Source organism: Gavia stellata, chromosome 2, assembly GCF_030936135.1.
Source record: "Gavia stellata isolate bGavSte3 chromosome 2, bGavSte3.hap2, whole genome shotgun sequence".
NCBI classification, from domain to species: Eukaryota; Metazoa; Chordata; class Aves; order Gaviiformes; family Gaviidae; genus Gavia; species Gavia stellata.
The window spans coordinates 31,597,177-31,616,412 of NC_082595.1; the positions used below are offsets into that span (position 1 = coordinate 31,597,177).

Here is a 19,236-nt window from a genome sequence, read left to right on the forward strand (position 1 = left end):
GCCTTCCTGCCCTACCGCTATGTCTTTGGCGTTTCTTTTAGTCGTGTCTCTTCGCCTTTGGAGGCCCGTGTGCTGTCCCCATGGCAGCGATCTACTCTGGGATTTACCTGAAGCTGAAAAGCGCCAAGACTTCTTGGGAAGACAAACTTAAACTAGCCCATTTTGCGTGGGTTTCTCACCAGTGCGTTCTTCCTAATAAAGAGCAAGTAAGTACTTTTTAATGGTAAACTGCGAAAAAAAAAATTGCCAATAAGTAATTGCTGCTGAGTATGAATGGATTCATAAAATCCAGATCTGGTTGCTTAAGCTTTTGACCCTAGGTGGTAGTGCAAATATAGCTCTGATGGTGAACTGTGGGTGGCTCTTGGTTTCTGTGTGGTTGTGTGAAGTGTTTTCATAACATCATCTTTCAAGTAGCTTCAGCAGAAAGATATGCGTTAGTGCAGGAAGAAAGAACCTTTCTTATAGAGAGGGTAGTGTGTGTGTTCTGTCTCCCGGATAGATGAAAAACCATTGACTTCAGTGCTGTCATTAGCATTGTTTATTTTATCCTATAAAGCATGCTCTAAAGCCTGATGCCTCTGATCGTGGTTAAGAACAAGAACTTCAGGGTAGGAGAACTGACTGTAGCTACATGTGTGTTTCCTTGTGCTCTAAATTTGTGCATGTGGAAAGAGTGCACTTTGTATTCATGGACATCTCCTTGGAAGATGCTTGGAACCCACCTTCTCCTCTCAAGTCTTTTATTTTGACCCTGTTTCCTGAAGTTTTCTGTTCAGTGTTTCCCTGAGTGATGGCTGTCTTGTGCTGCTGTTCCAGCCTAGTAGTCTTGTGGAGTCTAGTGTTTGCACCATCTGAGATCAGTGTTTTGAGTTCCTGTTATTTCAGTTACTTAGAATATTAAACCTAGCCATACACCATAATTTTATTTTGAAATCATTAATAGGTGTCAACTTTTTCCAATTTGTACACATCTAGATTCCTAGGCCTGAATTTCTAGGTAGTAAATTTAAACATACCAAGAGGAGGACATGAAAGGACTACCAGTTGTCAGAAAGTGTAAATCATCCGATTCTTTAAGTTTTGATTTAAAAGACTACGTTTGCTAACCAGTATTGACTGTCAGAATTATACCCCGATGAAAGGGCCTTAGGGTGTTGATTCCTGAAAGCTGTCTTGGGAGGGTACAGGGGAACACAGGGCCAACATTGGATTTAGAATGAAAGCTCTTAGCAATTTAGATCTTGGTTAAAACCTACAAGGGTGGACTTCTCTGCTCATTCAGAACCTGTTCTGCTTGGATGTAGAGCAGTTCTCAAGGCACGAGTGCTATAATTGTGAAGAGGTACTAGTTTTGTCTTGTTCTCACATGGGAGTTATTAAAGATTACTTCTTTTCCCTTTTGTTAACAGGTATTACTCGATTGGGTAAGCCATGCGTTGGTTTCATACTACAATAAGAAACCTGAACTGGAGAATGAAGTTGTTGAGAAACTCTGGGCATATCTAGACAACATTATCCATAGTAGAAGACTACAGAATCTCTTAAAGAGTGGGAAGACAATTGGTCTCAGTTTCTCAATTGCACAGGTAACTAAAACTGTGGATATTTTGTAACATGCTGGGTAGCAGTGCGTGTCTTCTACAGTACGTGACTATATGTAATAATTAATCTGATGGCTTTTAGGACCTCTAATAAAAATTTCTCTATTTCTGTTCTGCAATACAATTTGTATTTGTGCAGGCTGAATGCACAAAATGCACGAAGGCTGAAAATGGCAGAGCATTCTAATAATAACCCCAAAGTTAATCTTCCTTTCTGTCTTTAACTTCTTCAAACTATCAGAGAGTGAACTGGTTTAAGTATTTCAATAGGTAAGTAAAGGCTCAGTTCCATATGTTGCTATTCTGTATTATTTACTGCTTATATTGCCGTTTTGCCTGGGAGTCTTAGGGAGAGAGAAATTTTCTCTCAGTGTGGGGCTCATCAGTGTGTTTGGCTTGCGTACTTGTGCAGTGTGACATGCTGTTCAGCAGACCCTGCAGCTTCTTATGATGACTCTGAATGGTGGTGGCACCGAATCATTATTGATCTTAATCATGTCATTATTTTAGCCTCAGCTGAAAGTGAATGAGGGAGACTTCAGTTACAGTTTAGAACTGAACCAGAAAGTGTAACTTCTTATTCAGCTTCCTGGTTACAGAAATAGCAGAACTAGTGGATGGCTGCAAAGGCAATCAAAATGGCTGGAAAAATGACCCTTTTAGTTGTGATCTGGTTGGAAGGAAGCAGAAAAAAATTGTCTTTGCCTGCAGAAGTTGATTTGTGAAGTACAGAGAATTGGTTGGATGAAATCTCTGCTTCAGAGATGTTATGCAGAAAGTGCACCAAATTTAAACGTAGTCTAGGTGTGAAAACCTGTCTGGCTGAAGATTAGGTGAGAGGTACAGGCCAGAGTACCCTAAAATCTAAAGGCAGAAGTGGTAGAGGGTCCAGTGAAAAGAGTTTAAGGATCTGTGTTAGTCCAGTGGGGCTTGAGTGAGGAGGTGGACCATCCACTACAAGGTGTAAGAAGACAGATGAGATTTTTAACTCTGGAATAGGGGCAGATTTGTAAAATGTTACAGAATTTGTGTGCTGGCAAGATTATTTGGATGTGAGAAAAGGGAACAAATAAAAAGGGGATCAAAGGAGAAGACTATAGGGAAATCAACACAAAGTGTGAGAAAAGGAAGGGAAATGCAAGTTCAAGTAAACGTTAATTCTTTAGAACTGTGTATCCCTCAATGAGGAGAGAGAACAGTCCAGTCCTTCACATTCCAGATATCAGCACAGGAAACTGGCTTTTTTTAAAATATGAAGATGATGTTTAGTTGTGGACGTTCTTACTGAATAAGCTTTCTGGATCAAAGGTAGGAAGTGTGTTGTGCGTGGTTTTTTGCTGTTTGTTTGGAACAGAATTTTGGGGACCTTGCAAAAAGGGAGGGAATTTACCCCAACTCCCTTTCTGCATGATCAAGTGTTAGGATCAAGTATTGATAGTCTTATGCTGTTGCCGGTAGCACACATACTGAAGGAGGGCTTCCTCACTCGTCCTGTGGTGCAAACAAATGCAGAGATACTGTTCTGGCCAGCGGAGCTTCTAGTTTGAGACCCACAACATGAGAGGCCCAGCAGCAGCTGTTGGCAGGTCCTTGTTGCTTCATTCTTGCAGCCAGAACTCCCAGAAGGTGTTATTGGTTCATTGTGATGAGCTTTACCTTTGTGTGCACAACTGACTGTGGGTTTGGTTTATTTTTTTTTTTTTTTTCAATCTTCAGGTCATAAATGAAAGATTATCAGAGGCCTGTTCTCAAAAAACACAGCAAAACATCGGCGCAGTGCTGAGTTGCTCCAGTGGCATTCTTTCTACTCCTTCACTCTCCATCATTTACACAGCAAAGTGTGAGCTCTTGGTTGATCTCCTCAGCAAGCTGTCCAAGCTGGCATGTCAGCAGCTAGCTTCTGATGACACTGTGGGCTCCCAGGTGTTCAGTGTCCTCCAACTTACCTTTGCTCAGTACCTCCTGATCCAGAGGCAGCAAACCAACCCAAATCGTGTGTTTGGGCAAGTGACAAGTTCCTTGCTCCAGCCATGTCTGCTCCTGAGGCACTTGCTGACTGTGAGGAGCTGGACACAAGCAGATGACAACCACGTGCGTCAGCACCTGAGCAGGGAAATCCGAAACCAAGTAGAAACTTTGCTGCAGGCTGGGTTATTCCAACCTGAGCTTTTCTCATCCTACAAAGAGGAGCTGCTGCCAGAACACGAACTCCAGGAGAAGAAGAAAGGAGCTTTGAAAAGTCTTTTGCTACCAGTCAACACAGTGCAGACCAAGCTGGGCAGTGGCTTTTGTGAACCTGCCCTCCATGGAGCTGTTGTGGCTGGTTCGGTGTCCCTGCTATATAAGCTCTTTCTGGACTCGTACTGTAAGGCAGAAAACCACCTCGTGTGTTTCCACATGCTCAGCAGGCTTTTTGGCTGTCTCAGGCTCTCTTGCCTAGAGCAGGGTGTGAGGGAAGGTACGCTTTCCCCTGCAGATTGGAGCACAGAGCTGCTTGCTTTGGAACAGCTTCTGAACTTGGTGCTTAGCAATGATATCTATAATGTTGCCAGTGACCGTATCCGGCACAAGGAGATACAGTTTGGGTTTTACCGCAAGCTAGCACAGATGTTGATGAGTCACGCCCAAGCTTCCATCCCTGCTTGGTTCAGGTGTCTCAAACTCTTGATGTCATTAAACCATCTTATAATAGAGCCAGACTTGGATGACTTAGTGGCCTCAGCTTGGATTGATGCCAAGGTGTCCGAGCTGCGTATGAAGAAGCCCCAGGAGGCTCTCATCAACACCATGTTTCAGACTTACTCCAAGCTGCGACAGTTCCCACGACTCTTTGAGGAGGTGCTGACTGTCATTTGCCAGCCAGCTGCTGATGAACTGAGGTTGCCTGTCTTCTCTGCTGGCCTGAGAGTAAAGCTTCATGAGTGTCTCCTTGAACTGCCGCCCAACCAGATTTTGGACATCTTGTGTCTCTTCGTGGAGAAATGCCAGACCCTTATCATTCCTGCTGTTGAAGGGTCAGCTGACATGGCCTTGAAGCTGCTGTCAGTGAGCTCGGTGCTGCATGCTTTTCTGTTCAACATGAGGAGCCTAGATGATGTCACTCCTTCCCCTGTGGTCCTTCGCACTCAGAGTCTGCTGGCAAAGATGCAGAAGGGAGTAATTCAGCCACTGATGGAGCTGCTGCAGGCTCCTAGAAGAGAGGAAGAGAAGTCAGACCTTTGGCTAAGAAAGGCCAGTGACTCTGCTCTCCTCCTTGTTTACACTTGGGTTGAGGTAGACACTTTGTTTGGTGTTAGCTGCAGTAAATATGTGTCTCCAGCAGCTGAAATTGCTGGTGCTGTTACTGCATCTGCTGCAAGGCATGGGGCCATTTCAGCTTTTCTCCCTGGCGTGGAGGAGCAGTGCTGGGAGAAAGTCATGGAACTTGCAAATAGTTCTGCTTCCACTAGTAAATATTGCTTAGAACTGCTCATGCTTCAGAAAATGAAGATGATCTTAATGCAGGCCAAAGCTGACCTACAGGCCTTGCAGCATGCTGCAGCTTTCATCCTGGAGTCTGGGAGATCCAGCATGAGCAGGGGAAAATCTGAACCATGGGATGGAGATATCAGCGCGATAAGTGATCTCACCTACCCCACAGCCCACTGGCACCTCGTCATCTCCAACCTGACTATCCTGTTGCCGTATATTTCCCTGAAAGATGTAGAGTACATTGCAAATGTGCTTCTAGAAACGTTAGTATTGGCCAAAGCTCAGGAAGCTGATGCAGACCCGGAGCCTTCTGTCAGCATTGGAAAGATATCTCTTGGGTTGATGCACGGCCCCTTTCTACCGGAAATGAAGGTCCTGCATTGTGCTTTTCTGACCAGTCTTATTCATCAGTTTGCTAGGGTGCTGCCCTCTGCTGCCAGGAATTCACTAGATCTGCCACTTCAACAGCTGTCTGCAGGTAATATCCCTTGGCACGAAGAAATCCTGGCTCCTCGCAGACCTGTTGACCTGTTGGAAGCACCGTCAGAAAACAAACTGCTGAAGGATGAGCTCAGCTTGTCTTGGAAAACACTGGAGAAAGTTTCCCAATGTATAGTATTGTTAGCAAAAAATGGCTGCCCTGTCATCCTGAAAGAAAGTCACATGGAAAGCTGCTTGGGTTTGCTAGAAATTGCTTCTCTTCTGAAACTAGATAGTCTTCTTCCCTCTGACTGTACCCGGTGTTTTCTGGTGCTGCTGTCCCTGCTAGCCAATACCAGGGCTAGTGTCTCTTGCAGCAAGCTGTCATTGCTGAAGTTTTTAAGTACCTGCTTTCACCTCCTGAGGTGCCTGCAAGCTGGCAGGAATGCCAACTCTATTTTTAAGGTGCTTCATGCCAGTGATGTTCTTGAGGCTGTGATGACTTCCCAGCTCACAGCTAGCAAATTCTTCACTGGTGTTTTGACTGTTCCGGTTTGGGCACAGTATCTCCAGGAAGTCCAAGCCTTTTCGGAAAACTTTCTTCAGATGATTATTGAAAGAAGGCAAAGTGTGAGGCTCAACTTGGAAAAGTTCATGTCTTTCCTGGTGAGCTGCAAGCCAGACGTAGGTGCAGACAAAAACAAAGGCTGGAAAAACTGGAATCCCGTGGCTGGGCAATTACTGCTCATGGCATTCACCACACTGTGTCATGTTGTCACACGCTACCTTCAGCAGCTGCCAGAAAAGAAGCTGCATTCTGCAGATGTACTGTCTGCTCTGTTGGAGCCAGTAGTTCTACAGATGGTCAGAACTGTTGAACACGGTCTTCAGAATAAGACCCAAAACCAGCCTTTGCCTGTAGCATTCATACCATCTGTCACTACTCTTCTCAAAGCAGATCTGAGCCATGCTGTCAAGAAGGCCTGGCAGAAGGAGCCTGGTGGGTTTTTGGAGCAACCCCGTATTAAACTGTACCAAAAGTTTTACTCTCAGATACTGAGAGAGCTGCCCTGTGCGGGAGGTAATCTGCAGTTCCTTCAGTCTGCGTTGCAGTTCCTGACGGTCTTCTGCTCAGTGCCAGAGCTATATCCTGGAAAAGAAACTGCAGTCATGGTTGTTTTTGCTATAAAAAAGCTTCTCTCTGGTATGAAAACTCCCTTTCTCCACTTCCTTTGCTAATTTTGCAGCGCAGAGGCAAGTTAAAAGCCATTTAGCAAAACATGCAGCTTTTTGAAAAGTCTGTATCTATTTACTTGTGTTAAAGCAGTAGGCTATGCTTTTATAAATGCCTAACAGGAAAATTTTCAAGGAGGCAATGTTGTACCTGGACCACAGCCACCATCTGATTTGGTAATGATTTTCTCCTGGAAGATGCAAACATCTTAATAGAGTTGAGGTCCTCAGTTATTTATCCCTGTAGAGCATTTTGATGGTAATTGGAACGTGGTAATACTGGATGCAGGGCTGAAGATGCAGTGTCCTTCTACTCATGTAGTTGATATATAGGCACCACTGAAGCAGCTGATGTGCACCAGGTCAGATCTGTTATGTCTTATCTGAGGATCTTGGAGGACATTACAGTAAAATACTCATTTATTTTTGTATCTGATAGGCAAGGTTATAAAACAATGGAAATCGCCTAACTATTAAGGATGCTGAACACGCGTAATTCTGATAAAGCCTGTGGGAGATTGGCAGATCAGTCCCTTTATCCCCATCAAATAAAGAGCCAGGGCTAGAAACGACATGAAAAACCTCTTGCCAGCTTTGTGCTCTAACGGCTCCTTTATATTGTCTCGTTCAGAAAGCAAGATGAACTAAACACAGCATAGACATAACTATTCTCTTTGACTTCTCCGAACAGTTGCAATTTGTCGAACTTACTACTAGCATGCTCTAGTGCAGTGGTCTCCAAACATTTTTGATTGTGCACATCTATCAGTAAAAAAAAAAAATAAATTGAGCATGCAGCCTCTGTATATGTTTATTTATAAATTACATGCATGTGCTACTCTACTAGTATACCACGTACATTACAAAGCATACACAAAAAAAAGTTTAAAAAGATAGAGAGATAAATGAGGTAAAGATGAAATAAACACTATTTTTACATTTTATTTATTAAAGATAATTATAATTCCTGCACCCCAATGGATTCTCTTGTGCACACCCTGGGGTGTGCGCACTCCACTTTGGAGGCTACCGCTCAAGTGTACTACAGTAATGATCTCAATGTTTATATTGGCATTAGGTAGTTAAGAACAGAGCACAGCTCTCCAGGGAAAATTTGATCTTGAATTTGCGCAGTTGAATTTGAGCTAGAACTTACACATAGATACAGGCTTAGTCTCTCTCTTCCCTGGCCTACATTTTGATCCTTTGGCGTTGTGGGATTCAGTAAGGGCACTGAGAGCAGGGATTTCACACTAGAACTAGGGACCATGAGGACGTGTTAATTGCTGTAATTTTTCTGCTGACTTTTCTCTCTCTCATCCTGTGCCACGCTTTAGTAGTCTACGATTGGTAAAATGCTTTAGTCTGGAGATGTAATTAATCCCTGTAAAAAGCTGTAAGAATTTCTGATGAATGAGTGAAGTATTCAATAAGATGAAATATGGATTCCTGTTGAAGACAACTTTCGGCATTGCCACAGTTTCTTTGGATACTTGTGGCACTAAAAAACAAGCCTTCAGAATCAATTAAGATATAAGCTAGTCCAGGACTGTCTACGTAGTAATAATTAAGTGGGGAGTGTGACTTATGATCAGCAGAGACCTAAACTTTGTCAGCTTAATGTTTTTGTGACTTGTGATGGCTCTCTGGCCAGCATTTGTAGTAAAGCCCTGTGGCTTGTTTAGCATACGCTTTGTTGTAGTATTTCCATATTACTGAAAGCTTTTTATTGCTATAATGACTGTTCTGTGAACCCTAGGGTAGGAAATGCTTGAGAATAGCAATTCTTTGCACTAATGGGGAGGGAGGTAAAGGGAAAGTGTGGGGCCTTCAGTGCATTTGAGTGTTAAAAAGGTACCCACAAAGCTGTTTTAAGGTTCGATTCTCCCTGTTCTTACCTGTGGAAGTCTGTGTCCTGGGAATTGATTAAGGCATGTTTGTGTCTCTTGAATATACAGGTCCTGCAGTCACAACCCAGGTGATACAAAGTATGGAGATGGAGCTGACAGAGGTGCTTGTCCAGCTGCTGGGAAACTGCTCTGCTGAGGAGTTTTATACCATAATGAGGCTGGTGCTGCAGGGACTTGAAATGAGGAATGTTTGGCAACAGAAGGCTAAAGTAAGGCATGAGCTTAGTTTATTGTCAACTTCTTTGTTCAGTTTTCTGTATCTTGAAAAAATTTTGTTGGCTGAATGACCATTTTTTTTTTCCCTTTTTCTGCTTTATGTTCAGTGGTCAAGTCAAATTAATTTAGGCAGTTAAGGGCTTCATGACTGTGCTGAGATATGTTCTGGATATAAATTGAGAGAGGTGGAAGGATCATGGAAACCTACTGGAAAAACTTTCTGTCCAGTTTAAGGACTCAGCAGTCTTAATTCCATGTGTTGTCAACAGAAATCACACAGCTGTGATGTTGCAGGCCATGCAGAGATTTTTTTTCTACTTGCTGATCAGAGCTCTTGCACAACAGATACTAGCAGTCAGTGAGTTTAGCCACAGTTTGTCTGTGGCTCTTCTTAATAGGGTTAAAGGCACTTTTAGAAATGCTGGCATTTTTAAGTAAAACCAAAACTACACCTGTGCTTTTGGTATTTGTCTATATAAGGACTTTTGCTCTGTACTCAGTAGCTTTTTAAATACTATTCCTTTCTCCAGAGCAGCTTAAGCAGCAGTGGTGACATGGAACTCTTTTGGCAAAAAAGCCAGCTGTACCCTCCATAGAAAGCTCAGTGACTTGAGAATGAAACTTGGATTAAACTTGGGGGTTTATCTGGCTCTGTCTTATTTGTCAGAAATAGACACGGATGTCCTGCATCAATTCTTGATATGTCTTTCTGAAAGTGTATCTGGAATTCCTGTACTATGCATGTAATTCCTGCCACCTGAGTATAGCTTGTAATATGTTTCTTTTATTAGTCTGTCGTAACAGCCAGCAAGTAAAAAAAAACCCTGCTGCCAAATGCAGCATTCTTAGTGTATAGTGTACTGGTGTCCCTGTATTCCCCCTGCTTCCCTCTGTTATCTAGTGGCAGTTGAAGGAGAAGGCTTTCCTTAAAAATCAGGTAAGCCTTTTTGTACAGTAAGTTGATTCTAAAAAAAATGTAGCATGCAGTACATTTGGGCCAGTGCTACTCGGCATATTGAATTTTGTTGAGCTGCTGCTTACTTCACAATTTCCAAAGAGATCTGTTGGTGGGAGTACTTTCATGTGTCAAGGGTCTGGTAATGCTCAAAACTGCCACTGCCCTTGAAAGAGCTCTTCTATACTTGAAAGGAGACAGTGCATCTTTTACCCGTGACTGATCATCAGTCTGCTTTCTGCAGGAAGTATTGTCAGCTGTTACGCTAACCAGATTGTTGCTCAGCTGCCCTTTAAGCGGAGACAAAGAGAAGGCTTTCTGGTTTGTCAGCCCACAGATAATCACAGCTTTAGCTGTAAGTATCTCTTTATTGTAACTTCATTACCTATCCCTTCATTTGTTGGAGTCTGTAGTGGTTACATCTAACATGCACAGAGGCATACAGGAATAAAATATTGTGGATACTAGACAAATACATACCAGATTCACCTGCACTTTTTTGTCTGGACCCTTTCTCTCCTCCTTCCTCAAGTAAATCTCCTCCTGTGAGTCCAGTGTGTAGGTAATCCATTTCTTATCATCAGTAATTTTCTGGGACCGGACCATGTAATCTGGAGCTGGGGAGAAACTTGTAAAGCTGCAGAAGGTAACTTGTCAGCGATGCGTCACAGCAGAAGCCAACAGGAGCAAAACGAAAAGAAAAAAGTGCTCATATTTAAATAATAATATAAATTCACTGAATTATGAATGGGAAACTTAACTGGAAGTAAGCAAACCCAGGTTTTCTGTCCTTCATTTGTACAGCATACAAACCTAGTGATGTAGGTTTTTCTTCTCTCATGGTGGTGGTGTCTCTAAACCAAAATTTGTCAGGGATTGGCTCTGCAGTGCCTGGGAATTGTGAGCGTGCAATTGCTGCCCTTTTTTGGTAGGTCTGCATGCTTGTAAAGGAGAGAACTGCATCAGTGCATTCATGTGAAGACGTGCAAAGAGGTGCTGGTTGTCAGGGGACTGGGGAGTAGTTACAATTCCACACTCACAGCAGTGCTTGCTTGAAATGCATCATATGCATCCTCGCGCAGGGTGCGGTTGCATGAAAATGGCTAAAGTGCAGGAGTCTCCCTGCCAGTCCAGCTTGTACCACTCTAGTTCCATTGACTCAAGTCAGAGCATTATGGTTCTCTGGTATGTGAATGCTAGTGATAGGTGGCTAATGCACTCCTCGTTACCTGTTCCCTATCTTCTTGTAGATGCAAACCAGAGAGGCCTGTCAGGACCAGTCACTGATTTCCACCATAGTTGTACCTATTCTAGAGACTGTAGCAGCTCTGCTAAGGCAAGGAGAAGGGGTTCTCTTGAATCCACACCATGTGGCATTGGCATTCAGCATTCTCCTAACAGTCCCTCTGGAACATCTGAAGACAGAAGACTATCGCAGTGTCTTCCTGGGGGTCCATGAAGTGCTCTTCTCTATTGTGCAGTGTCATCCGAAGGTATATCTGTGTGGGGCTGGGAGGAGGGGAAAAAGGTAGAAAGAACCAACATAGAGGCCAGTGATGAGAATTTTTTTTTTTTAATAGTGTTTTTGAAATAATTTCTTCTGATAGTATGAAAGTGCTTTGTCATTTAAAAGTCTGGGAATCTCAAAATCACATCATTTCAGTTGTTCTCCTGCTTTGTTTTATGCCTGCATTGTTGGTCTTCGGCAGCAGATTGCTTATCAACATCTGATGCTAGATTAGGATAAAACTTTCCATTTTTTATGATTGATTTCTAGAAACACAAATGGCTCAGGCTGTAGGACCTCATTCTCATTGGAGATCAAGACTTTGCAGTCCTTTGAAAACAGGGCTTAGACATGTTAGAAGTTGGTGACCTTCAAACATTTTACCATCCTGGTGTTCTTGTCAGCCTTCTGGCATGGGAAAGTGAAGATGTGCCAGGACTTTGCACAGGGTTGGAGATACTCCTACATGGAATACGTGGGCGGAAGTGGAAGAAGAAAGGAAAGGGGCCTCATGCATTTGCAGTAGGACTGAGGGTGAAGGAAGTTAAAGATGGGGAAATGGCAAATTCTAAAAGCAAGGCAGTACACATTGCTAAAATGCCCTTACAAAAACCCTCTGATAGAAAGCTGCCTATCTAGGCTGTTTTTACACAGTGATCTATATAGTGTTACTGGACCTTGCGTTCTGTAAATCTGTCTGGCAACACAGGTTCTCTACCAGCAAGAAGAAATTCCTTAGACATTAGGGTATTAAATCAAATGCTGCTTTGGAGAGATGGAGTAACTCTAATATGATGTTTACTTGTTATTTATATTTGAATATGGCCAGGACTGCAGTCCTGCTCCAGGATTCTCATGTGCTAGATACTGCATGGATGCGGAGTGAAAAGATAGTCTCTGCTCCTGACAGCTGTATAATAATAATACCTTCACAGGAATTGATTTCCCTCTGGCTGTGGGGTGGTGTACCTCTACTGTCTCCACTCCCTTTACTACATAATCTCAGATGTTTTTATTTCATGTCTTTGCAGGTGCTGTTGAAAGCAGCACCATCTTTTCTGAACAGTTTCCATCGTCTGGTTGTTTCTGTCATGCATGAAGGACGTCAGAAAGGAGACAGAGGTACCATATCTTTCCCACTTTTGCACTATATATACACAGTGTAATTTTGTATATTGTAGAAGAGGAGATGCAGAACAGGACAATCTGATACCAGCAGCAAAGTCCTCAAAACCTAGCTGTGGTATTGAAACCATTAGCTCTATCTGTCCTTTATGTAAAATTGAGGATGAGCTTTGTAGTATCGTGCGCTTATAAAGGTAACTGGGGCTCCTGTAGAGCTGCATCCAGACAGCACTGCTTTAGGTGAATAAGGTATTCTTCACTGAGTGGCTGTCAAGTAGACAGGAATTGGTAAGGCTTGCTGTGCCTGATTTCTGCTCTTGCTATCAACCTCTGTGCCTGAAAGCACGGTGGCTGTGAACTCTGTTGATACATGCTAACATGCCTGAATTATAGCCCCAAGTAGATCCTACTAAATGGAGCTTCTTGAGACTGGAACTATGTTTACTACAGTCCTGAATTGTCACCATTCTGTGCTAAGCATAAAGCCAGAACATTACACATATCTGAAGCATCGGTTGGGTTTAGATGATTTATCTGTATGGTCAAGGATTTGGAATTATTGTAGTTAAATATCTCAAAAGGAAGAAAAAAAAAAAAAGAGACTTATTACTGGAAGTTGTTAAAGAATTTACATTGTCAAAGGAGCCAAGTCAAAGATGTTCACAGTGATTAAGGTAATCCTCCTGTGCTTTATGCTGGTCAGGACACAAATACCCTGTCATTAATAGTGGTGACTTTTTGAGACGAGTTGACTTCATGGCCTGCAACTGCTTGTATCCTAGCTTTCCACTGCTGTCCTACAGCTTATTCTATGTTCAGATTTATCTTAGCTGATATGTTGCCCACAACTGCAGGCAAATGTAAGTGTATGTATGAGGCATGGAGGAATATACTAACAAAGGCTCAATGATAGAGGAAAAGGTATCTTCAAGTGGTGCCAAACTTTGAGAATTTGCTAGCTTCTGTAATATGTTTACGTAAAGCAAGGGTCACGGGAAACTCATGGGTACATGGCATCCTAAAGTTTAAAACCATGCTTTTTATCTTTGCAGGATTGTTTAATTTTCATAACAGATAATATGAAAGTAATTTCTAGATTTCCCTTCTCCTTTGTTTGTGTTAGTTCTCTTCATTCACTGCCTACTGAAAGGGTAAATTCTCAGGTGAACTCTGCAGTCTCACTTTAAATATCTCTAGTGCTGTGGCTTCTGCTGCCGTATTTCATGTAATAAATCTCATCAGAAAGCTTTCTTACTATGCTGTTTCTAAGAGATGTCTTCTGATTTTCTGTAGGTAGAGAATACAGTTTTCCAGTCTCCTTGTTCTCCACAGTGCTAGTTGGAACTGAATCATGGAAGGGACCAAAGCTGCTGCTTTTAGCACTTCAGCATATATATTACAAATACTTTTTGCCTTGCGGTGCATGTGGAGTGGGAATCAGTGTGCTCTTAGAAAATAACCATTGGAAGAGATGCATATGGGGTGTGGGGGGCCTCTCAGCTGTGGCTTGATAAGAAGGTAAAATGGGCAAGCTGGTGTTGGCTTCATGTAGTTCAAGAATCCTATAGAAGACTGGGTGATTCATTGTTTTTTTCCTAGTGTTTTTAAGCCTGCAACTTGCTTTCTGTTTTAGGCAACACAGATGAGTTTGAAGTTATATTGAAGTGTGCGCACTTGGTGGAACGGATGTATACTCATATTGCTGCAGAAATGGAGGACTTCACTGTGTTTTCTGCTTTCATTGTGGCTCAGTATGTGACTGAATTGCAGAAGGTAACATGTTCTCATCCATCTTGAAAGTGCCGTGGTATCGCGCTGGCTTTGAAGTTCCTGTTCCAAAGGCAGCTGTGTTAAGTTTTGTAAAATCTGTGAAGTTACAAAAGTTGCTGTACCTTATGGGGATACAGGTTTGATCCAAACTCTCTGTTCTTTTGAGCAAGAGTTCCTAAGAATCTTTCTTACGCAGCTCCTGAAAACTTTCTAAAGGTGTGGGCTGTGTTTTTTTTTAAGGCAAAACAATGCAATGCCTATTTACAGAACTGCTTTGCTTTTCTGTCATGTTGGGTGTTATTTTTTCTTCATGTGGTAGTTAGGTTCTTCTCCCAGCTAGTCTCAGTTGTCCAGGATTGATAGCAGTTCGGGCCTCATCTGGCAATGTAATGGAGAAAAATTCTCCTGGAAAATGTCTTTTAATCTGGTCTAAATGAGTAAGTGAATGGAGAAAATGTTACCAAGCTGGAGAATTGTTAGCTTTTCAGTAGTTCTCCTTCCGTACCAAAGATACCATTCCCATCCTTGCTGGAAACCACTACTCCTACTGTTACAAATGCTAGAGCCAGGTCAGTAGCTTCTTACATCCAGACCCAAGTTCAAATTATCATGCTCTTCAGCCTAATGGATTTAGATTTCACCAGGGTTTGAATGCCGCTTGTGTTGCAAGTACCTGCAAATTGATTATTTGTGGCTCTGGCCTGGGCATGGGCTGAAATACAAAGAAGAATTTCAGTCTTTGATTTAGTCTTTAGGCTCTCTCACCACAAAAATATCCTAACGGGTGCTATGTTTCTGAAGGATTATGGTGTAACCAATGTAACTAACCATGAAGGTTGTTATGTAGCTTAAACTCAGCTACCTTCTCTATTGCCTGGCTTTTTTCCAAGGTTTGGGAGCAAAACAATGGGATATGTCAGTTTTTAGCCATGTTATTTAGTGTTCCTGGTAAGCTGGTTATTGTTTACATAGTAAGCATAGTAGTTCAGCAAATACTGGGGACAAATTACTGTTAAGACTACTTCTGCTCTATTTACTGTCTCTGAACTCTGAAATTTGTTCATCGCTGAAGGTAGAGACTTTACTCAGAAAGCCTGACTTGAATTGTCAAATGACCTTTCCAAGTTAAAAGGACACTTACTCAGTATTAGCAGTGTAGAAAGTCTCATGAGACTTCTAGGAAAGTTTTGTGCAATACTTATCACTGGGAAATGGAAAGTGATGGATGATAGCTGGAATCACAGATCAGTAATGTATGCATGGAACCTTTGGGCGTGGAAAGGGGAATCAGTGTAGTGAGCCACCAGACGCTGTGACAAAGGGGTATTTTCTGTCTGACAGAATAGATAGATCACAAGTAGGTGATGATTTATTTGCTCATTAGACTGGTGAGAATTGATGGATATTGGAGGAATTGGAGGCCTTAGCATGCTTGTCTTAAGGGGGCACATGCACATCTTTCATGTTGCTCTGCAGAGGGAGAGAAAAACTCCTTTAACCATTTATCTCTTCTGAGTCCAGATCAGTGGCTTTCAGCCTGTGATCTGAAGACCCTGGGGGTCCGTCAAAAGCAACATGTTGGTAGATTTAAATCTTTATATGGGCATCTGCACACTTCCTGGAACCCTTTTAAGGGTCTGCAAACTAAAACTGATGAAAGCTACTGGCCTAAACAGTCACTTACTCCTAAAGTAGTTGTGTAACGGTTCCCTCAGTGCTTCCTCTTTATACCAGGAAATAAAATATCCTTGTGAATTATTTTGTGTTAATCTAGAAAGACTCCTTGCCAGAGTGGGTGGCATCTATAGCCTCCTTCATACTGTTGACAGTGCTTTTCCCTTGTTGTCTATCAGCTGTTGCTTAATTCAGCAATAGTGAAATACCTCTTCACACATTTAATGTCTCACATCAAGAGCTCTGTAATGCTTGACAAGTTGGTTGTGCTAACTATACAGACCATAAAACACTTACAAGCATAATTAACTGCCAGCCAGTAGTGACAGCTGTTTAAATCTTTGGTTCTGCTTCCCATAGTGTTATTGGAGGGCGTTTATAGGAAACTGCACTGCAAAGCAAGAATGGCCCAAATAAGGCATGGGTCCAGATTAATTTGTGATGTAAGGGATGCAGTTTCATTAACTGCAGCTCTGAGGTATCTGCTTATCCCAAGTGGGACATCTGGTCCGTCTTGTCAATAGCTGTGGGTTTTCCTTTCTGCGTTCTCTGCAGTCATTTCTCTGCCCTAGGAAGGGGGAGGCCAGCCCAGTACATTCACTGGGACTTCTGATGCTCAACTGTTGTGTTACTTCAGTGCATGGTGTAGGGAGAAATAACATCTGTTATCACACAGAATCACAGAATCACTAAGATTGGAAAAGACTTGTAAGATCATCAAGTCCAACCATTATAAACCAGCCAATAGATCAACTGACATAGAGGGGAAAAATGACAAACTTTTGGACATGCAAACTCATCAGGGTCACAGGTCCAAAGAAAGGCTTATGTGCCTTAATGCCTGCTCTATGCTTTTCCCAGCTACGTTAGCAGGTCTAATAAAATATATTAACTGTTTTACATTTAGGGCAGAAAGAGAGCAGGAGCCTGTCACAGTGATTAGGAGTGCACTTCATTAGTGGGAAGTTTATTAGTTGCCTTAGGAAGAAAGAAGTCTGAATTTTAATGACAGCTTTTTATGTAATTTTCATTAGGCTTGGAGTGCAGAGGCTTAGGTCTGGAGGCGTAAAGCTAATTTTGGGATTCAGCAAAGATAAGACATGGTTCTGTTGCAAAAATAATGTGATTATGCCAGAGGCCAGCACCGCCTCAGGCAGTGAAGTATTTAGCAAGCCATTGTGAGCACAGGACAAATTCCTGTGCCTGGAGCAGCAGAGGACTCCAGAGTCAGCACTGATGTTCCTGGTTGTAGTGGCAGTTCTGCTGGTTGTGGGGTTGAGCAGGGGTTATAATGGCAGGAGCAGGGTACGGAGGAGTCCTGAGTCATTCGTTGTATTCCTTCAACTTTCTGCATGACTTCAGGGAAGGTACCTGATTCCTGATGTTAAAACAGGTAAGGAAATGCACATCTCCTGAGCTTTTTGAAGGCTCCTTTTATTAAGGGTTATACATTGAAGTCCTCAGACACAAATTGTTAGATAAATATCAAGTTGTTAAGTGATAAGTTAAAATTGATTGACTACCTAATATAAATGATAGAGTAGCCTAAAGGAAGTGCTCGTTTGAAACCGAGACTTAGTAGCATACAGCTCATATGAGACATACAGAATCTACTGAAATGTGTAATCCAGGGCAAGTATTTTAGGGTTTTTTATTTACAGTTTTTCTGCTGACGAATTTTCATGTGATTCCAAGATGATCAGTGTCTTTGCCTCCACAGCAATGTGTATAATAGCGCTCTTGTGCATTTTATTGCAAGGGGCATGCTTGTTCTGCAAAACGTGTGCAAAAATCAGGAAAATATTGCACAAGTCAAAATCTTGAATTTTATCTAATGGGCTGTTCCAGATGGTCAGATGCACTGGATGACATGTTGTCAGCATTTAATGTGTATTGACTGTGGAAAGGGTGTTTTCTTACCATTTTGTCTTCAAGTTTAATGCAGTTTTGTTCTTCTCGTAGGTGACTTTGCACCCGGCTGTGAAAAAACATCTCACAGAAGGGATATATCACATCCTTGACCTTTGCATTGAACGGGACATCAAGTTCTTGAATGTGTCACTACCAGCAGGTGTAAGGGAAGTCTTTAAGGATCTGTATAATGATTACAACCACTACCACAAGGCAAAAAAACAGGGGGAGGAAAAGTATACTGCGTGATGAATCCTGCCTGGTGCTGCACAAGCAGTTATGAATTGATCTTGCAGTGCTCAGAAAATCCTCAGCTGCTGTTTGGTTTGGGATGATTAGTAAGGTCAAATCTGAAGAGGGTCGTCTGAACATGGATTGCTTCTATCTCTGTACAGCCAGCCTTCATAGTGGGGAAAAGGGGAGCGGGGAGGGAGGATGTGCTGTTAGGTCTGGTCCTGCTGTGTGCCACAAATGGCAGAACTGCTGCACTTGTGCTGGCCCCGGTGAACTTGCTGGGAGCCCTGGGGAGCTCGCTGCAGTCTGGCAGCAGATGTCAGGCTTCAGGCTTTGGCACATCATGGTGCTTTTCTCTGGAAGCAATAGTCTGGTGTAAAAGCCAGTGAGGGTTATAACTCCTGCTCTCGCTTACATGGTAAGCAGAATTAAAACAATTAAAGTGCTTATTTTTGTACCCTGTTATTTTACATTTTGTTACTGAAGAAGTTTGTGAGTGTTACGCAGCTGTGCGGTAGGCTGCTGTGCAAAACTGTGGAAATTCAGTAAAAAATTTGGAAGTTTGTATCTCTTTACTTGATTGGTTTTGTGCTTGAGTCCAGCCCAGGGCAACCCAGTCTGACCTATTGAATTTCCTTCCCAACTGAATTATCCTGTGATCTCATGATAATCAAAAAGACTGACTACTTAGAGCTCTTATGTCTTTAAGCAATTACATTTAGTCATCTGAGCTGTGGTCGTTCTCAGCATACATTTTTAGTTTGTGACAAATGCTAAGTACCAAGACCTGTCTGAGACCTTTTGGTCTAAGCTGAGCCTCGTTGCTTTGCATTCATTCTAGGTTAAGAGCAAGCCCTGGATTTACTCCAACTCAGCTGACAGTAATTTAATAAGCTGTGGTAAATTAATCACATTTGAGCCTGTAAGAAGCTTTATCAAATAGCTCCCTTTCATTAGCTAAACTACAGAATTTTATTTTCTTGAAAATGATAGAGACTAAAGATCCAAACTTTTATGTAAGTGATAAAACAATCTTCACACGTGCATACAGTAGTGAGAACTCAATGCTCTCACATGTATTAATCTGCTTTAATCTATAGATAGGGGGTGGGGAGAGGAAGACTGGAATGTGGCTTACCATTTTTTACTGGGTCCATCTGCCTCATAACAAAGTCCAAAGGATGAAGTTTGGCTGGGGCAGGAGAC

General features: G+C 42.4%; 1 protein-coding gene across 1 annotated transcript; it reads left to right on the forward strand.

Annotated features, from left to right (window-relative positions):
• The first annotated feature begins 80 nt into the window (after window positions 1-80).
• Window positions 81-18,213, forward strand: URB2 (URB2 ribosome biogenesis homolog). The gene is made up of 9 exons (XM_009821195.2): window positions 81-206; window positions 1,413-1,589; window positions 3,321-6,699; window positions 8,687-8,847; window positions 10,054-10,164; window positions 11,060-11,302; window positions 12,348-12,438; window positions 14,075-14,214; window positions 17,848-18,213. The coding sequence occupies exons 1-9, from the start codon at window positions 81-83 to the stop codon at window positions 18,043-18,045; spliced, it is 4,626 nt and encodes a 1,541-aa protein (XP_009819497.2). The 3' UTR covers window positions 18,046-18,213.
• The last annotated feature ends 1,023 nt before the right edge of the window (window positions 18,214-19,236 follow it).

Excerpts from the sequence above, each read along its gene's own strand:
- URB2 (XM_009821195.2), top strand. The coding sequence starts at position 81 with ATGGCAGCGATCTACTCTGGGATTTACCTGAAGCTGAAAAGCGCCAAG. Across the intron at positions 10,165-11,059 it reads AGATAATCACAGCTTTAGCT|ATGCAAACCAGAGAGGCCTG; the intron begins GTAAGTATCTCT and ends ATCTTCTTGTAG. Across the intron at positions 12,439-14,074 it reads ACGTCAGAAAGGAGACAGAG|GCAACACAGATGAGTTTGAA; the intron begins GTACCATATCTT and ends TTTCTGTTTTAG.